This window comes from Dermacentor albipictus, unplaced genomic scaffold, assembly GCF_038994185.2.
Source record: "Dermacentor albipictus isolate Rhodes 1998 colony unplaced genomic scaffold, USDA_Dalb.pri_finalv2 scaffold_65, whole genome shotgun sequence".
Classification (NCBI taxonomy): domain Eukaryota; kingdom Metazoa; phylum Arthropoda; class Arachnida; order Ixodida; family Ixodidae; genus Dermacentor; species Dermacentor albipictus.
The window spans coordinates 118,963-139,580 of record NW_027225619.1 but is presented as its reverse complement, the minus strand read 5'-3'; the positions used below and the strand labels follow the sequence as shown (position 1 = coordinate 139,580).

At 46.1% G+C, this 20,618-nt stretch overlaps 1 protein-coding gene and 1 long non-coding RNA gene across 2 annotated transcripts in view; one reads left to right on the top strand and one right to left on the bottom strand.

Moving 5' to 3' along the window:
* The window catches only part of LOC139053068 (nose resistant to fluoxetine protein 6-like), a 126,619-nt gene that overhangs the window by 84,528 nt on the left and 21,473 nt on the right, over positions 1–20,618 (top strand). Inside the window, exons 9-11 of the mRNA XM_070530219.1 lie at positions 639–804; positions 10,031–10,110; positions 12,550–12,672. Of these exons, the coding sequence (XP_070386320.1) occupies positions 639–804; positions 10,031–10,110; positions 12,550–12,672 (369 nt within the window). The remainder of the gene's footprint in view (positions 1–638; positions 805–10,030; positions 10,111–12,549; positions 12,673–20,618) is intronic.
* Positions 638–20,618, bottom strand: part of LOC139053069 (uncharacterized) — a 117,926-nt gene continuing 97,945 nt past the window's right edge. The window contains exon 2 of the long non-coding RNA XR_011510197.1: positions 638–707. This is a non-coding gene — a long non-coding RNA (uncharacterized lncRNA). The remainder of the gene's footprint in view (positions 708–20,618) is intronic.

Sequence of the window (20,618 nt, the reverse complement as noted above, 5' to 3'; positions counted from 1 at the left end):
AGCAAAGATGCAATTGCTCATTCCTCTCATAATTCACAGGCTACAAGCACTCAGCAAAGTTAAGCGAACAGTGAATATATTCGTTGGAATCACGCATACGTACAGAACAGTGCACGTTTCAATAAATAACTCCCTCAAAAGAAGCATGTATCATCATCAGTAACGGCTCATAGCCCGCTTAAGCAATGGCCTGTGCCCCCGTAAAGCAGAGGCTACAAGCGCTCTACAATGTGAAACGATCACTGCATACAATCATTGAAATCACCCATACAACACTCAGAACAACATACGTTAACACGCCAAAAACAAGCATCCGAACCATCAGTAAAGCATTGCGTAGCCCCTTCAGCAATTGTAGCGGTGTTTTTTTTCACGTTTGGGTGGAAATCCACTTTCGTAGGGCCGGGATGGTGAGTCAACATTTTTTTTAGGTACTGCTTGCCTAAGAGAGAAGGAGTGGCAGCCATCACTTTTGATGCCAACCTGTCCAGCATTTGTATTTATTAACAATAATACTGAAAGAACAGGACTCGTACAAAGCGCGGTGAGTTTGCAAGCGCACGGGCATTCTTTTGTTTTCAGCTTTTCGCGTCAGTGGAGACTGCAGTGCAGCGAAACGCAAGGATGCGCTCTCGCAGGTTGGTGCCGGTGGCTGCGGTGTGCATGACGGTGCTGTTTCTGCTTCCGGAGCTGGCGTCTGGTCCCATCTGGAACGAGAAGATAGCACGGGCCATTGGCAACTGCCATCGCTCCTGGTGGTCCGTGCTGCTCAACATACACAATTTCTACTCATACGAGGAATCGGTATGCTATGCGTCAGCTTTTCCCTCACTCCCTAACACTAAGCGTCACGGTACAGTAGAAAGTCAGTCACATATAAAGTTCTTTGAACGCTGTAGAAGCTGGACAAGCATTGTCTTTTAAGTGCGCAATGATGCCCTCAAATGTTGTAGCTGTGCAGAAAACGAAACGAGCAAAAACTGCATGTGAACGTTAATGAAAGATAAGAAGCAAGGGGATACACTGTGCGAACGTTTTCGGGACACATGATGCTCGTCTTAGGAGTGTGCTGGACTGCACTGGTCGGTACATCATTAGAACGGGAACAAACAGCACTTGGACGGGACGAACTAAGAATGACAGACTGGGCGATGAACAACCAATGGTTTATTGCGCGGAATGAAATATATACAAAACAGTAGCTCAGCGCAGAAGACCAACAAAAACATGGCTTCTTCGCAGGGATACGATTGAAATCGTCACGTCACGTGCGACGTCAAAACAGGTTGTCACGTTTTTAACAAATAGATAATCTTGCAGCTATGCAGGGAAACAGATGGTAGGCTGACGCAAGAGTTTCCGTGCGATTGGATACAAAACCCTACCCAAATCTGACGTCCTCTTTGCTCTCTATGGTTACCTAATATTCTGCATTCATCCAAGATAGGCTGGCAGCCGCATTCTTGGCCTTGATTGGCGAAGTGACTGGGTATACTGACCCTTTTAGTGAGTACGCATGCCTAGCTCTCTCAGCCGGTGGCTCAAGCATCGGCCTGTTTTTTTCAATGTAGCAACGCTCGCACGTGAACGGAATCTTATAAACAACAGCGTAGGCGCTGTCAGCAAAAGGTTTTTTTTCCCCCACAGACTACTTACCTTGGGCCTTCCTTGCGAACTTCACGGAATAGCGCCGAGAGTTTCTCCTTCGCGCTGAACGAAATGCATGCGCCTATTTTACTTTTCTTTCTTTTTTTGTGCACCTCAACATAGCATGTTTGACGTTTCGCGCATGCTCACCAAATAGGGGCAGTCTGATTAAGAGCCATGATTCCGATTCGGAACCGTGAGGTCCTACTCCACAGCTTCGTTTCTTCAATGTTTGCTAACGTGCGAGATAGCTTGAATGCTCTGTAGAGCCGCACACTAAGGATGCACCATGTATGCAAGCGTTCGACGCACACAAATGGAGCTATTATAATGACCGCTGGTAGTGGCATTGTTTTCTGTAAAGCGCTCCATGGACAGGAGGGCTCCATAGAAATCAATGTGAACAGCCGTGTAAGGTACCACACACACACACACACACACACACACACACACACACACACACACACACACACACACATATATATATATATATATATATATATATATATATATACATATATATATATATATATATATATATATATATATATATATATGTGTGTGTGTGTGTGTGTTTGTGTGTGTGTGTGTGTGTGTGTGTGTGTACGGGGTGTCTGTCTCTGGAATACAATTTTATTCTTTCTTTTCAAATGACGGAACAGGGATACTATGTTTAGACGCATAGCGAATGGCTAGCAGGGGGTATAAATATATTTAGCTTGTATTCCTGCAAGTAAGAACAAAATATTTCACCAAAAGGTGAGTCGGCATAAAGGAAATGTACTTACATTTAATTGCTGACTATCAACCTGTATTGAAGAAATATTTTAGCAGTATATAAAAATAAAAAGAACAACTGGGATCAATATTAAAGATTAAAATAAGACAGGTATGGAAAGAAGTTAGAACCTTTTACTTTATTGCATTTATTGTAATTATTTTATTCATATTGCTTTTATTCTGTGAAAACAACACCTGTTGAAACAGCGACAAATCAATCCTGCGCCTTTTCGAATATATCGTTAGATGTTTTTGTATATATAACTGAAGTATTGTTCATGTGCCTACGGCACCAATTGGAACGAAAATCAGTAGCAAAGCATTCGTCAAATTTCAGTAAACTACCTTTATTGAGAACGTCTGTCTTGGGGCTCTGGCCAGCCCATTCTCGTCGGCGAAGTGTCTTAAAGAATGTGCTGAAATTACTGCAGGAGGATGGTCTCGAATTAAATTTTCTAATAGACTGTTGTTCTTGTTCATTCGAACCAGTGCATTCGTCCTCATTATGACCACTGTTCTCTCTTGCTCTTGTTATTCCATTTTCCTTCTCGAATGCTGAGTAGTAGGTCAAAACGTAAATTGAGGCCTTCCACTTATTTTTTTCAGCATCATAATAAATTTATCCTTCTCTCTCGTTACTCTTCATTTTGATTCTATGTTACTGGACAACGCCGAAATTGGCTTGAACTGGCGTGCGAATGTGCAAGCGGGTACATACTTGAGCAATCACGGCTTCTTCGTGGAAACTGCGGATAGTTCAAATGCGTTCCACACCTCCTGGCGTCCCACACGGCATGATATCAGCACCAAATCGCACAAACTCGTCCTCAACGAACTTTTAAGAACTTTCTCTCTCCCAATGCAGTTTTCAATACGGCAAGACAATATTTGCCTCTAAACATCTGCTTCATTTCTTCTTCAGGTGCACGCACCATCTCAACGGGTGGCCACGTTGATGTCACACTGTATCGGCCCATGAGGCCTGCGTATCTATTCTGAAAGGTGGGCGCCTGTGGCGTTTGCCACCAAAACCATGATGGCCGTATGTCGTCTTTATTAAAGACAAGTCAAATCATATGGCAAGGTTCATTGTTTCCGCATTGTAATGATCGATTGATGATCTCTCTCTCTCTCTCTCTCTTAGAGGGAAATAGATTTATTATGAAAGCAAAGCTGAGAGGTTAGCCTGAACTGCATTGTTCTAAGTTGCTACTCAGTGTTGTGGAAGGGCAAAGAGGGAAAGACAAAGGGAAGGAGAAAGCGAACAAGCAGATGACTGATTCCTTACTGCGCATACGAGACTAGGAGGATCTCATTCGTGACCAACCTCTTTGTCGCCAAAGCATAGCTTATGGAAGTCGTCAATTTGGTACCGCAATAGTAAGCAATGCTCTCTATCATATATTTTACGACAGAGCTTTACAGTGTTGTAAGAAATGTGAAAGTTCAGTCTTTGTGCTCTTTACATTGTAAGGACCCAGCTATCCGGACGTGTGCACTTTCCCTCAGTGCACATCAACGGCTGCTATGATAGGTATTGCTAAAGACTACCGCGTATGTAAGAGCCGGCTCTGGAAGAATGCAATGTTCACGATCTCTTAACGGCCAAACAGCCATTTGTTCACTTTCCTTGCGAATAAAGGGACCACGCACAAGACTTTCTGGTCTTATGGCAGATCATCATGCTACTCGAGCGAATAACTAATCAGGGCCCAGGATCACACTTCTCAAATCCTGGCAGTCCAGAGGGCTCGTGAGAGGGCCGTCAGGTTTCACCTGATGGTCCCCCAGTGGGCCTAGCCAGGTGACGTTGAGTTTGCTTACATCGGTTATGGACCAAATAAAGTTGTCTCACTCACCCACGGCAAGACTAGTTGCCTTGCATCTTGTAGCTCGCACAGTGTACAATGTACCTCCCGCTCGGGGCATCACTAAAAAATCTTAGCTAGCCCCTCTTTGCCTATGAAGCCAATGAGATTACCTGTGTGGCCAGAGGCGTATGGGCACTTCATGCACAATTACGCAGACACAATTTCGACTATGTACTCGGCCGCCATTATCTGGCCGACTAAATTAGACAGTACAAACTTGACAGTGTGTCACATAACGACATCAACGGCGTTTAGCTTGCCGGCTCTCCGTCTGCAGTAATCATGGTCACGCAGAAACCACCGAAAAATTGGCAGTCTTATGCGATTCAGAGCCAGCCTTCCAGATCCAGGTATAGAACTTATGTTATAAAATTATCGAATGTTATTATCCGAAATTTGAGGGCCTCACAGTTGTCCTCTCGATAAAAGACACTACTTTGATTTTTAGGTGGCTTCAAGGTCACGTAGCATAGTTAATATTCTCTTGGCAGCCAGTCATCCCAGGATGGTACTTAGAGACATTCGACACCTTCTTGTCTAAAGTAGGCTCTGCCAGAGAACTCATTACCTCGGCTCTTAAGGTCACGCGAAATTACTGTAATTACCGGCACCGCAGGAGCTGTCATCTGTGCATTCTATATCTCGCCGAAGCTGCAGCTAGTACAAAGCGTCTCTCACTGAGATGCAGAATTTTGTTTCTTGTCGACGCGAGCAGCACTCGCAAAAGGCATCTTGGTTCCTTATTTGAATGAGCTGTACACATTTGTTCGACAGTTTCTGGCGTACGAATCCTTCGAACCTCTCTGTTCCCGCTGCTTTACACGACCATCGCCTTCTCCTCCGGACAGCGTTACGACACCTGGACTCGAGGAAATTCACTGTACCAAGGGTGCTTAGTGAAGTGTCGTCCAGACCCCGACTCACGCCAGGAGTATAACAGGGTTTATTCCAGACACATCTAGTCATCGTCCTCTTCAGTCCGAGAGCTGAGAGGTCCTCGCGCTGTGCCGATGTGCGTATATGCACAGTTCTGCAGTAGGCGCGATACGGCACTTCCTTCTTCTAAAATATGTCTGGGGCTTTTGTTTTCCGAGTTGATCGTCTGGGTAGGCTCGGGTCTTCCTCGGTACTTGCAGCTTGACCTGTACCCGACCCTATGTCGGTTTGCTCGCAGACTTCACCTGTCGATAATTGATCGGGTTGCGAACCTCCGCCGCTTTTGTCATGCTCATTCTCCCTTTGTTGTGTTACGGTGGTTTCCTGCTGAACTTCCCGAATTTGCACTTGCTCCACATGTCGCCGCTGTTCTCCGCCCTCCGTGTCGAGTGTGATCAAGCGTCAACCAGCGGCGTCAGTCATTGTGCCAGGAAGCCATCTCTGTCCAGTGTGGTTATATTGTCGTGACCAGACACCTGTGCCGGGAGGAAACAACGGGATAGGGGGTGGGCTGGAAGACATCGGCCCTCTTGATCTGGGAAGTGAGAACTTAGTCTGATCCTTGGTTGGGTGCCCAGAAACATCTCTGCAACCAATTTGCTGTCTTTTGCCGGCGCTATCCTCTAGTGAAGCAAGAATCCTGCGAGCCGGCATTGCAGCAACCCTGCTATATTTTCTTTAGCGCTTCTTAGACGGTGGGCACCGCGCTCTCTGCTGCACCACTCGACTGCGCATAATAAGGCGCAGTTGTTACCTGACGCGCATGGTTATCTTGGAAGAATATCTTTGTCACTGCACTTGTAAATTGGGGTCCATTATCGGACACGACTGGGGGAGCCAGGCCCAAACGAGCAAAAAGGCTCCGGAGCACTTCTACTGTGGTGTCAGCCGCCGAAATTTTTAGAGGCTCTACCCATTTCGTCCCCTTCGCCCACCAAGACAAGAATCATATGCCCTTCCACCGGACCAGCAAAGTCGACTATATGAGCCGCAGGCAGTGGCAAACTTTGCACACATTGCGGACTTTTTACCAGGCTCTCTATATCACGCTCCAGCCCCGTTACCAAAAGACCATACGAGCGAGGCTCTTCGTTGCTGTCATGCCGGATGGGTTTCGTGCAACTCTTACAGCATGAAGGAACGCGCCTTCTAAAGCAATATAACGCAGTGCCCCCATTAAACTAATCTGTCACTCACTGTCAGTGCGTGTCTCCGAGGGAAAAAAAGGTTGAAAACGCTGTTGTTCTGCACTCAATTGTTTTGGCCAGCCACGCAGGATCCACGTGTTTACTTGACGAAGCGGTCGGTCTTCGGCCGTGCTGGCTGCTAACTTCCGTGAATGCAGCGAAAACTCGTCAAGTGCTTGTGCGTGCAGCGCATATTCCACGGACGTATCTTGTACTGAGTTTTCTAGACTAGGCAAAAGTAAGCGGCTCAAGGCATCGGTATTAGTGTTGAGGTGTCCCTTCCGATACTCCAATTCACATTGATACGCGGATAAAAATAACGTCCAGCGTTGAAACATGGCTGCGGCCATTTACGGAATTGGCTTATCCTGGTGAAAAAGCCCGGTCAAAGGCTTGTGATCGGTTACCAGTGTGAAACGGTTGCCAGAAAGATAATCCCGACACTTGGTCACACCAAAAACTAAGGCAAGTGCTTTCTTTTCCGACTGCTAGTAGTTTCTCTCTGCTGCCGTTAATGTTGTCGACCGGAAACCTATTTGGTAATCTTCACCGTTGATGCGATGAGAGAGCACTGCACCCAAACCGTACATCGACGCGTTACATTCAAGCCTAAGTGGCTTACGAGGGTCATAATTAATGAGAAAGTTCGACTTTTTTATAGCATTCTTGACTGTCTGAAATGCCTTTTCTTGCACCCGTTCTCATTTCCAGGCAACTCCTTTTGTCAACAACGCATACATTTGTGCTAGCATAGTTGAGAGGTTGGGCGAGAATTCAGAGTAATACGTGATCAAACAAAGAAAAAATTTCAACTGGCTCACCGGCATTGGTGCCGGTGCGCGTAATGTTGGCACCGAGGTTGTCTTGCAAAGGATACAGACATTTTTCGTCGATTCGTTGCCCCAGAAATGTCACTTGCTTTTCCGGAACCTGAATTTGGCTTTGTTCAGCTTCAATTCGTTGCCGTGCAGTCGTTGTAACAGTTGTCGCAGTACAGACATATCATGCTTCTTTTCCGCGATGATAATATCTTCCAGGTAGACTTTCACCCCTGAAACGCCCTACAGAACAGATTCCATGCGCCTTTGTAACAGACTTGATGGTGAAGCGATTTAAAAGGCGAGGCGATTATAACAGTACAGGCCGTTTTGCGTGTTCAGCACTGCTATCTTTTTAGCTTCTGTGTCTAGAGGTAGGTAGTTGTATGCGTGGCGTACATCCAGCGTACTAAACACTTGACTTCCTGCTAGCGCTGGGAATATATCTTCAACTCTTCGACAAAGGATACTCTTCTAAGTAAGCTACTGGGTTCATTGTTAACTTTAAGCCGCCGCAGAGCCTTATGTCGCCGTTTTTTTTTTTGCGCCACAGGAACTACCGGTGTTGCCCATTCAGAGACACTGATCTGGGAAAGCACTCCTTCTTGCACCAGGCAATCAATCTCTGTTGGAACTTATGTACGCATTGCATAGGGCATGGTTCGGTCTTTACAGAAACGAGGTCGAGCACCTTTCTTGATGTACAGCCTCACAGGTGGATCTTTACAACAGCCCAGCTTGCAAACAGCTGCGAAAATTCGTCAAGTAGCTTTCTCACTTGCACGTCCACTTGGATGAAATTTACGCTCGTAGCACCTTTGGCATCCAAGAGAGACCCACCGGCTTTGCAAAATTCATCTATGGTACGCCGACCGCAGAGGAGTGGTCCTCGAAAGTCCAATACCACTAACGTGCTGCTCACGGTTGTCACACCGGACTTCACGTCCATAGTTAATATGCCAACGACGGGCAGGGAGCCGAGTAAACACGATAGCCGCAGGGAAATTTTCTGCGAAGCTGGCCACCACCTGCGGTGTTTCTTGTATACACTCTTGTGTATCACACTTGCCGGCGAGCCAGTGTTGATGATCATGCGCAGCTTCCGCCCTCTCCACGTTAAATCTTGTTCGTAAGGCCGCGACATGGCTCTGTCAGCCGTGCCGTGCGCTACCAGGGCAAGCATAAATTCTTCATGGCTCTGGCTTCCACGTCCATACACGGCGTATGTACCTGACGTCCGGAAACGGCCCCTGTGACACTCCCTAGACAGGTGTCCTTTCCGGCCGCATTGTCGGCATTTGGTGTTTCGATGTCGGCACCCGGTGGTATCGTGCGGCCCCTCGCAACGTTCACACAGAGGGCGACTGCTTTCCAAGTTGCTGATAGGTGTTCGTTGCTTCCAGCGCCGGTGTGGATGCAGGACATTACCGGGGGTGCTTCCTTTCCCCATGTTATTCTCCTGAATGTCTCGGACGTCTTCTCGCACCTTCTCGGAAACCCTGGCGAGCTCTTCAGCCTCTTCCAAAATCAGCTTGCGGCGCTTCAACAAGGAACGCCGTGCGTCATCGTCCCTGATACCGCGAACAATGGGGTCTCGAAGCATAGGGTTCATCAGGCTACCGAAGGTGCAGCTTTGGGCAAGACTCCTGAGTTTGGCGATGCAGTCTCGGGCACTCTCCTCTTCCTTTTGCTTTCGCATAAAAAACGTGTAACTAGCTGCAATTTCATTGTCCTGCTGGTTGTACCGATCTTCCAAGCAATTCACTGCGTCATCGTAGCTTAAGCTGTTGATTTAGGTAGTACGATGACGTCCTTGCAGAACATGCACGACGCTGTCGCTCAGCGAAGATATCAGCAAGACGCGGCGCCTCGCGGGATCTGTTACTTCATGCCCTTCGAAGTAGGCTTCCAGGCGTATGCGGTATGTACCCCAGCTTCCCGCTCTTTCATCGAAAACTGGTGGACGAGATGCCATGCCTTTGTGTCGTCCATGTTCCGCAGAACGTTATGCCGGAGGAGAATGCCATCCTTGTCGCCACTGAGGTGTCGTCCAGACCCCGACTCATGTCAGGAATACAAGAAGAGGGTTTATTCCAGACACATCTGGTTGTCGTCTCCTTCAGTCCGAGAGCTCATGGATGCACGCGCCACGCCGATGCGCGTATGAACAGTTATGCAGTGGGCGCGATAGGGAACTTAGATTGCGGCTTACCTGTGTCGCTAGCTATGCAAGCGGCGCTTGCACCAATGCAGTTACTGAAGTGAACAGGAAACAATAGCAGCTGGCATAGAGTTCACGTCCAGCTGCGTGCGCGCAGTTTTCTCCTGTATTTCTCTCGGTTCATTCAGTTATCCTATTCTCCCTGTGCAGAGTGGAAATGTGGACGTGTGTCCAGTTAACAACTCTGCTTTTCTTTTCCGTTTTCTCTTTCTTACGTGAACTACAAACTTCCATGCCTTTCTTTTTTCGGAAGGGGATGTGGTATATTGTCAGTCATCGCTGCCGATGCCTCTCCGACGTGAAACTTAGCACCAAGTGTGCCCAGCTTCGTATAGTCCATATCGTCGTTTTTGTCGTCCTACCTCCACGCTGCAAAAATAAAAGAATATGTACTCTGCCGTGATTTGCTATACCGATAGAGTTTGAACAACGTAATTTGTTGTTTCTGATGAACATGATTTACGATGTTTGCGGGGATAATTTTTTGTCACTATAACATACTAATTTAACGGGCTATTATTGCGCCTTACTATGTTTACGTGTTCTCTCATTAGCTATTTTGCTTTGCAGTGTCAACCCCACTACTGGTACATCAGCGCTGACCTACAGATATTTCCTGTGGTGCTTGTGACATCTATACTTATGGGCAGGTGGGTCCAAGCTTCTATCTTGTGACTGCTGCAATGCCATAGGGTGTTAGTCCTGTTTATGTGTCTCCTCGTCTCCATTTTGTTTCTCCTCTTAATACTCATACCAATAGGGTGAAGGAACAAGAAGAGAAGGGCATTGATATTGAGATTCCATGTCGGGCACAGATAACATAACGATTATATAATCCCCGTCAGGCCGTTCGTGAGCGCGGGATGATGAGAAAGAAATAGAATTCAGAGGGCAGGATCGTTGTTATACGGATGGCTCGATAGGATTTATAATCTTCAAAAGTAACGCTGGGCTAAGAGACGCCGTAGGAGAGGGCTCCTGGTTATTTAGGCCACTGGTTTTTCCCTAGCAAGACGCAGTGCTTGGTACGCGAGTGTTTCGCATTACGCCAACATCGAAATCTTGAGAATCAAACCCGTCACCTCGTGTTCGGTAGGAGTAGGCTGAAGACACTGAGCCATCGCGACTGATATGAAGGTGCACCTTAAGGATGACCCCGAGATGTAGCAAGTTTGACAGCAAACGTTATTGAACCAATTAACTACACTCGGTAGTGTGGGTTCGAATATATCATTTTGAGTACGCGAATACTGCGCTACTGCTACTGCGATTACCACTGCTGTTTACTTCTTGAGTGTTCTTCCAAACGTGACTCCTGATACGCTTTAGCGCCTGTTGAACTTATCATACCCTAGATTTACTGTAGCAAGCGTGAGAACGTGCCCGTACAAAAGAAACGCTACCTTCAGTCCAGAAATGGAAGCTCAATTAATCGATTGATGGTAATTTCTTTTTCAGCTTTTTCTACACCGGCTGAAGTTCACGTCCGTTTGCATATATTCTCAGGCTAGCAGCTTAGCTAGCGCACGTCGCATGTAGTCGTCTATGAGCACTGACATTGCTCTAGTGGCAGATCACAATTACAGGAAAGAAATTAAATCACTGTTCAATTTTAAAAGGGTAATTTATGTTCGTCAAAGAGCTGCAGAAAAACTTGATTCGCAATTTCCGGCGCTTCAGTTCATCGCCGTATTGTGTACCCTTTAGTCGTCGGTATGAGCAAGGGCGCAGCGTGGCACATTGAAAGCCACTAGTAGCAGGTTTGCTTCAACTGGACAGCAGAGTACTTTCACTGGACGATTGATGATGCAAAAAAAGATAGATGCAGCATGGGACGCTCACAGAATGTGGTGGACGTTCGCCTAAGGCGTCATGGAGCGCGTTAAAAATGAGCAAACCAGAAAATAAAAGCGCATCAGCACGTAAAGACTGAGCTGCATCGGTGAGATGTCCTGCACGGTCAATTTAAAGGTAACAAACAGCGCTGGGGAACTGATCGATTAACCTTATTCAATAAAAATAAATAATGATTTATTCGCCATTAATTTCTATTGCGAATAATTTATTGTAATTATATGAGCAAAAGCACGCAAGAGTTCGCAGTTGCGTTTCCACGTCGATTGCTAAAATTCTAAGAAAAGCAGATTGAGCTTGAGTTTTGCCCATGCGAGCTACAAAAGACATCCACGCGTGTCCGCTTCGAACTAGCGGTGGGAAAATTCAGTCTTTTGTAGCACCTGCTAGCGCGTGACAATTCAGAAATCGCATAGCTTGTTCTGTGATTAGAATGCCGGAGAACGTTAAACACCGTTTTTGCCTTCGCAGCTGCACTTATTATTTACTTAAGTACATCTCTGTTATCTCAAAGATCTTTATAGTTCAGAGGTGGTACATCAGGAATAATGACTTTGATGCGCCTGATATGTCTACTAACACATGTGTCGCTGACGGAATAATAATTGAAACTCTCCATTTGCAGCCCGCTTAATTTTTTCTTTGAAGTCTACGTACTTCAATCATGAGCTTTTCAGTAAATTATTGCTAAATATGCGCTCCTTTTTAACGGCCAATTGCAATATAAACGGTGTTCCAGAATATGCGTTCGAAATCCCTTAAAACTAAGAAAGAGGCCGTAATTAAGCGATTTCTCCTGCTTTGTTGTTATTCCAGTGGCACTTATTTTAACATGACTTGGAGCAATAATTACACTACGATTATGCAAGTTGAAATAACTTACTTTTAAACAAAAAAAACACTCGATTGATCATAATGCAAGGTTTATTGAAACATAGCTGAAGAATTGCACTATCTACCACAGGTTTTTTAAAGCTCTAATGAGGAGCCAAAAACAAAGGCAGGTGATATATCGCGGTAAGGAAGTAGTTGCCATCTGGGTTGTGAACAAATCCTCGGACCCATCATGTCACTGGTTTTGGGTTCTGGTGCTGCACCCGAAACTGTCACCATTTTGCGAGCCCCTTATTTCTGCATTGCACGTGTGAAAAGCCTGTGATAATGATCAGAAGTTCGTGTTTTGCACTGTGACCGCGCTCAAGAGTTTGCATGTGCCGTACTCGGTGTCATCGCAGGAACGTCAAGGTGGGCGTCATCATCTCAGCCAGCATCCTGGTCGTAAGCGTCGTGGTGGTTGGTGCTCTCACCTATGTCAACAGCTACCCGCCGGCCATCCTGCTACTCGGCAAGGATGTGCTGTGAGTACACGACTGTTGCCTAGCATGCCACCGAAATAAGTTCACTTGTAGTGCGTACCCAAGCTATGCTCGATTGAACTGCATGTTCCTCGACGAAATGTTTCACCATCGGAGTGGTCCAATCAAGTGCTTGGAAATAAAAATACTAGCCGCAGCAACGCAGTCTTCTCGTATACTATGGACGCATGCATCAAGTTCTCAGTTTCTAACCCACTTTCAACGCGTACGCCAATCTGCAGTTTTCTCGTAGCAGAGAAGGACTGAAAAAAAAAAAACGAGCCAAACAGAGCTGTACATTTCTTGGCAAACTAGCCTCACTGGGAAATGTTGTGTCAGTACACAGCATGCCTTTTATCTGGCCCGTCATGGCTGCCAACTTGTACGATAGTATTCCCTCAAATTCGAATAGATGCAGAAGTGTGAACTCGATAGGCAGCCCTCTCGTTCTGTATGCGCGCCATCTGGTTCAGATCAGCTCAAACAGTTTTTTGTGCATGGAGCAGAGGAAACCCCGCGGCTCTGTCTGACTCTGAATCAGCTTCTAACGGCGGTTTTGGGATGCTAGCTTTTGTCTCCGGATATCGGCTAGGTCGATGTATACAGAAATGTCCTGAGAGGAGTGCCGATGCCACAGCAAAGTAGAGTTTTGGGCGATCTAGTATGATATTATTTAAGGCTTGGAGCGCCTGCGAATGCAAAGCCAAAATCTGAAAATGAGGTACCAAGTGCTGACTTTCAGCTGACCACTACTGACAATACAAGAACCTGGCATGGACTCACATAATAAAGTGCATCAGCTTAACGAAAACCTAAAATGAAGGTTTCTGGGGCTTTCATTTTAAGGCTAAAGCATAAGCTCGTTTGGCCACGTGCTACTTGTGAGGGACCAATTTTTTCGGAGGGGGAGGAGGGGGGGGAGTGCTCAAGTATTTGCTCACACCAGAGTCTCGCAACCATCAGGTATAGTGATTTGTTCGTTTGCCCTTGTTTTGATCGCAGGAACACTGCTATAGCACAGCGGGGAAGTTGCGACACAGAGACGTAAATACGTATGTTATTAGATGGAAGCGCTCTCTCGATGTTGCCAAGTGGAAGTGGTTGAAATTCGGCCGATGTATTGAAAAACTATGTTTTGAACATGCTTTTCATTGAGGAAGCCTGTACGTTGTTGCAATGCGGGAAAATTAGACAGATTGGCGAAATGGAAATGCCTAGAATTCGTGGGTATGGTTAGAATGACAGCTTTGCTTTGCGAAGTAGTGCACCAGCTTTGGTTGCCACGTTATCTTATTTTCGTTGAAACTGCAATTATTTTTTTATTTCTGAACAATATCGGTTGTGATAAGTTAGATGAATGGTTGACTAGCTCCTTAACACATACTAGATAGAAATGTAGAAGGGGCTCTTGAGGGCCCATTTTGATGAAAGGCTTATACCCCTGTCACACGGGCACCCGTGAACTCCATTGAACTCCTTCGTCCTTAAGCCAATGGAGTTGCGCTGCGTGTCACATGGTCTCCCTTGCGCCAAGGAAGTTAAATGGAGATTTTCGGTGAAGGGAGTTCGGCACTGACCATTAGAGTCGGATGTAGTACTCTCGTTCCCAGGTAGCTACAGTGTCGCAGAGAAACCACGCTAGTAAAATTGTCGTAACTGGTTCATTTACAAATTTTAACAGGAATATATATATATATATATATATATATATATATATATATACATATATTGCATTGAGATATATGCTATATAGTGGAAGGTTTAATTTGTTTTTAAGGGCATCAGCGCTGTACCCTCTACACCAATACTTCACCACGCCCCATCGGGAAACATCGTTCCGCCATTTCGTTTGTTTTTATACGCACGCGAGTCGCACGTATCCCGGCGATCCCGGCGCATTATAGTCGCGAACACACAGACACACACGATTACACAGTGACATCACAACTCGAAGCGCACCGGCCAACAACCTAACCCGCGCTGCTCACGCACGAAAGCAAGAGCGCAGTGTGGCCAATATCGCTTGCAACTTCGCTATGCTTGGAAAACAAAAATCTTGCAGTGACGTACCGCAACGTTTCTCGCTGTGATTTTATATTATTATGTACTGCGTTAGAAAAAATACACATAGACGTTTTTTTTTTTTAACGGCGACCGTATATGTGAACAATTGCACGCGGAAGTAAGCGCAGCAGCGCCGTTTCTACCCCGTGCGGCGCCCGTCGAAAACTCGCACTGTGCCGTGTAGCACGGCCGCAACTCCATTGCCGTCAATCTCCGTTAGGGAGTTTCATGCTCAACGGAGTTCGCGGGTGCCCGTGTGACAGGGGTATTATACCCGGGATAAACATACGCTGGTGTCAACTTGCGAAGAAACGTTGTCAGCAGGAGCTGTGGACGCGGCGAAATCCCACACCGGGGGCGTGATAACGGGAAGCTAGTCTAAAATATTCCTATTCCATTCCCGCAATGAGCCCTCCAAAATCGCTCAAACAATTTTCGGGCCACCCACACTTCACCTCGCTGTCACGCGACATTACGAAGACTAGAAAAACCATCTGATCGCCATCTGATTTTCATCTCATCTGTTATGATATATGCGTATGTGCATGCATACATATGCATAGGACATATGATATGACCTCCCCATCTGATATGACATATGCAGACTGATGATGCATGATTAGAACGAACAAAAGAAGAAAATAATTATTTCCGGTTATGTGTCTTTTTCGCCATTGGCGCTCCTTTACTGATCAAAAGTTTTGGGGTAGCGTCCACTTGGCCTTTCTATCACACGATGTCACAAACGACGAGAAATTTCGCCAACAAAGTGAGGTATAGGCGTAAAAATGCATTAATATAGCCGCAAAAGATATTTCAGTCTGAGAAATATAAGATGGCTGCCAGCCGATTTCTTTGGCATTGACTACTCGGAGCTGCCGAGAAGAATGCACTTATTTGCATAATATTGAAAATTCCCTCAGGTGTATAACGTTGTCGAGCCCTCTCGGCACTTACACGACATCGCTTTGTCCACTCTCTTTCGCTGAGGATCCACTTTAGCGGCATTTTTAACCTTCCCTGGCATGCTGCCACGATTTTTGACTAGCCACCGCAAGCTAAGCTACGAGAAGTGAGTCAATCATAGACGCCGGCACCACCCTCGTCATCCGGTTATGTACTTTCACTGCGTTAGCTCAGCCTCATCCAAATTATCGCCCTTTCCGCATGCGTGCTCTTTGCCTCCTGTCAGCCAATTGCATAATGAAAAGCTTCCAAGGTATGCGATTCTATTCGCTTTGAAAGCAAATAAAAGAGACCTCGTATAAACGAGAGCGTTTGATTGGGGTGTTCAGGCAACGCTGTGGGTCACGGCTGGATCTGCATCGGCGTTAAATAAATTTGGTGTCAGGAAATCGGCATAAAGCCAGATAGGAATATGATTCAATAGGACTTCTTGGGCGACCTGGTTCATACTAAGAGAAAAAAAAGTGGACTGCGCGGAATTCAAGACAAAGGCGTAGTAAGGCACACGGACAAGCGCTAACTTTAAGCTAACCTTATTCTTCGTCGCTCGTCAATATATGTCCTCAGTCGCACATGCGCGATATATCTAATCACATTGTCACAACCACAGATTAAAGCAAGCCGCGTAGAAAACACTTCTCACGATACATTAAAGAGCTAGATGCGTCATCTGCGCGAGCCTCCCCTCTAAGAGATATGTAGAAAGCTGCCGGGCAGTGATATCTTTGCTTTTACCCAAGACCTTTATATATTTCCGAAATCTGGAGCACACATGCAAGCTTGACAGTGCGCAGGAAAATGCGTATTACCTTTATTTTTAATTGAAAGTTCATGTTTCATTGCACGATCGTTCACACAACGCCCGGTTTGCCCCACATGCGTGTTTCCACAAGGCAGCGGAATCTCGTAGACAACGCCGACCGCGCATTTCAGATACCTCAGAACGTGCTTTTTGCCGAAACCTCCAGGTTGGTCCTAGAAACGGAGACACTTTTTAGGTACGTAGATGATTTTTTAATTCTTTTAAAGAAGTCCCATGTGGCCTTGGACAAGTTTGTTGCTTTTATCCTTGACGCGTTTCGGCAATGTAGGGAGGGCTTGTCCTTCACCCCCGAGTTACCATCTGACGACTCTCTGCAATCTTTAAAGTTATGCCTGTTTTTATGTGATCATGTATGTTGGGCGTATAGCCCCATAGAAGCAAAGGTGGTGTTGCCTTATCATTCTGTGCAGTCTAAGTTAGTTAATAGGGGGATGGCTAAACTTCGCCTGGGTTCCGCTCTCAGGGAATCGTGCCCACATGCAATGCAAATTAGTTTAATGATCAAGTACGGTGATTGGTTAATGCCGCATACCTTTGTGCGGTCGTAACGGCAATAGTAGAGGTGCTTCTGTGTGAAACAAAAGCAGCTCGTTGCAGAACGAACACCGGATGGCTAAGTAGGAGTCGTCCAGAAGGGTTCCCCTATATGCGTCGCCCCTCCCATAGTATCAAAAAGGTAGCCAGCAGGCACAATGTGCCGCTCATTTTTCCCGCCCTGCACAAACTGGCTGGGCTTTTCTCCAGAATCTCTTCTGAAAAGAAGAAAGAAACCGGAGGTTACGGCAAAAAGCACGTTCTGGGGTATCTGAAATGCGCGGTCGGTGTTGTCTACGAGATTCCGCTACCTTGTGGAAACACGCATGTTGGGCAAACCGGGCGTTGTGTTAACGATCACGCAAGCGAACTTTCGATTAAAAATAAAGGTAATGCGAATTTCCCTGCGTACTTTCAAGCTTGCATGCGTGTTCCAGATTTCAGAAAAATAAAGGTCTTGGGCAAAAGCCAAGATGCCGCTGTCCTGGAGCTTTCTACATATCTCTTAGAGGGGAGGCTCGCGTGACACATCTATTTCTTTAATGGATGGGGAGAAGTCTTTTCTGCGTGGTTTGCTCTAATGTGCGGTTCTGAAGATGTGATTACATGTTTTGCGCATATGCAATTAAAGAAATGTATTGACGAGCGACGAAGAAAAAGGTTAGTTGAAAGTTAGCGCTTGTCCGTGTCCCTTACTACGTCTTTGTCTTGAATTCTGCGCAGTTCATTTTTTTCCACGCAGATAGGAATGGGTTTACGTTATAGAACCCCAAGATGCCTACCGAGCTACAAATCTACAAACAATGTGCACACGCAGTCGCTATTATTCGTGGCAAAACCATGGCATCGCTGGAGTACTTCAGTTTCTTTCACAACACTGAAATCCGATAGTGAGCTCCGAAGACGAGCAGCAGCGCTCGCCAGGCGGCCTTTCGGCCTTTCGGCTACGACGGTGTCACCTTCTGATATGCCACCAGGTGGACAGATTGAAGACGTTCGTTATCTTCTGTGCCAGTTATGGCTAGGCAAAGAATTAGGCTGATGCTTTGTGGCCATTACGTAAATGCGCGAGCGCGGTTTTCTTTTTTACTTCAAGCAACCTAACAAAGAAACCTCAATTACATCACTACAGGTAAATTATCTGCCCTGGCGGACATCATTCGTGAAAAAAAAACAATGCAAACCATTCACCAATTCCACTAATTGTATTAATTCACTCGTTAGTAGCAAAGTTTCGGACATGTTTATATCAGAAAGCAGGAATGCTACCGTCATTAAAGTCTAGTTAGGTGTTTTTACACTTCAAAATAGCTACGTAGGCGACAATAACTGGCGCCAAGTTACTCGTTCAATGTGCCTGATTACGCACCCGGCACCGCGAAGTGCTGCTCTCAGTCCCGCCCCTTTGTGGCTTAGAAGTGCGGCGTAAAATGAAGCTGCCGTCGCACTTCCCTCTTCTAAGACCTGGTTTCGAATAGTGCAACTCTCAATTCGACGCATATTCAGTGCAGCAGCAGGGGCAATACAGAGCGCTTTATCACGCGGTATGGCGAAATATTATTTTACGCCGCCCGGCTACGTCACAGGGGGATTGCAACGCCAGCCACGTTTCGCAGAACCGCGTGCGAAATCAGGCAAATTGAACGAGTAATTTGACGCCAGGTATTTCGGTCAATGTTCCTTTTTGAAACGACAATTTTGAAATGTAGAAAGACGGGACTATAAGGTCCTGCTATGACGATTCGTTTCAACATTCCGATAGAAACATAAGTGAATAAGAAAGTAATCATTGCGCGATTGTGTCACTAATCTGGACATCGCAAGTTTAATTAGTCAATAGAATATTGTGTTTATTCTTGCTAATTATTTCCGCCATCGTATATAATTAATCTGTAGTAAAGAAATTTGAGTAAAGTTTGTAGGCTTTTTTTACGAGTTCGAAACTAACAATAGAAACACTGTTTATGTAACTATACCGAATGTGTATTTTAGACCACATGAATTTTATTTATTTCAAAAATTCACCGACTATTACGACACTCCCTAAAGCGATATTTGAACGTAGCTGTACACGTATTTTCATTTCCCGCTATATTGGCTGGCGCAGACAATCTGTCTGTGCGGCATGTTGCAAACAGAGCGAAGTGCGACGCGACTCCCTCTCTAATCGGGACATCGCAAGATGCAGTACGTGGGTGACGCGTGAAGGCGATTTAGAGCAGCCGCCGCAGAGACCAAGGAGGTTAAAGAAAATTGCTGGAGTGGAGGGGGCGCCCGTCAAGTGAAGCCGCCGCGACGCCATCTTGCGGGGGGCAGAAAGCGAGCCATTCTCGGCAGCGCGCGCCCAGTGTGTGGGTGTGTTGGTACATGTGTACACGAAGAAGTGCTGCTTATTCACATGACACCACCGGAACAAGCATGGTTGGCTCATGGTTTCGAAGATGACAGCCTTCCTGAAGCACGGACTGCTTGTGTCTATGTGCTCGTTGGAGTTGACATGCGGCTTAAGATTCCTGTAGGGTATTTTCTGATTGACTCTCTCACAGGCTCGGAGAGAGCTGAACTCACAAAACAGTGCATTGAAAAATTTCTTCTGTTGGGGTTGAGGTCATCTCTCTGACATTTGATGGTGCATCATCTAATTTTAGCATGGCTGCAAGTTTGGGCGCTACGCTTCGCCTTGGTGGTGATCACTTTTCCACATGCTTTGAAGGCCCTAATGGTTCTTCTAAAAAAGTGCATATCATGTTAGACGCATGCCATATGATCAAGTTAATCAGAAACTCGTTAGCAACTGTGAGCCATCTTGTCGATGATGCAGGGCAGTTTGTGAAGTGGGCTTATATAAAAGCTCTAGACGCCTTGCAACGGGAGGAAGGCCTGAGGCTGGGCAATAAGCTAACAAGAATGCACCTCGAGTGGGCGAAAGAAAAAATGAAGGTCCGTCTGGCCGTCCAAGCGCTGAGTGCTTCGGTCGCCGACGCTCTAGACTTTTGTGAGCAGGTACTGAAGCTCCCGCAGTTCAGAGGTGCCGCTGCTACAGCTAGATTTGTGAGGTTGTTCGACCATTTGTTTGACATTCTGAATTCCAGGAATCCCTTGGCGAAGTCCTACAAGGCGTCTTTGAGAACTCAAAATGAATCCTGTTGGAAGGCATTTTTTTCCGACGCTCGAGCGTATATTAGCGCTCTCAAGGACCCAGCAGGACGGCCTGTTCTAGAAGGTGTTAAAAAAACAGGATTTCTGGGCTTTCTAATATGCATGCAAAGCACCGAGAACATTTTTGATGAGCTTATTCATAGAGGCCCTTTGAAGTACTTGCTGACTCACAAGATGAGCCAAGATCATGCAGAGACCTTTTTTGACTGTATCAGAGGGCGAGGTGGCTTCAATAATAATCCGACAGCAGCCCAGTTTATGGCTTCCTACAAGCGTCTTCTTGTGCAGACGGAAGTGAAGTCCTCCGAATCTGGAAACTGTTCATAAGACGTTGTGTCTGTCTTGGGCGCGTCTGTTATTGCATATAAGGACAGTGCAACTACAGCTGTCACTGGGATTCAAA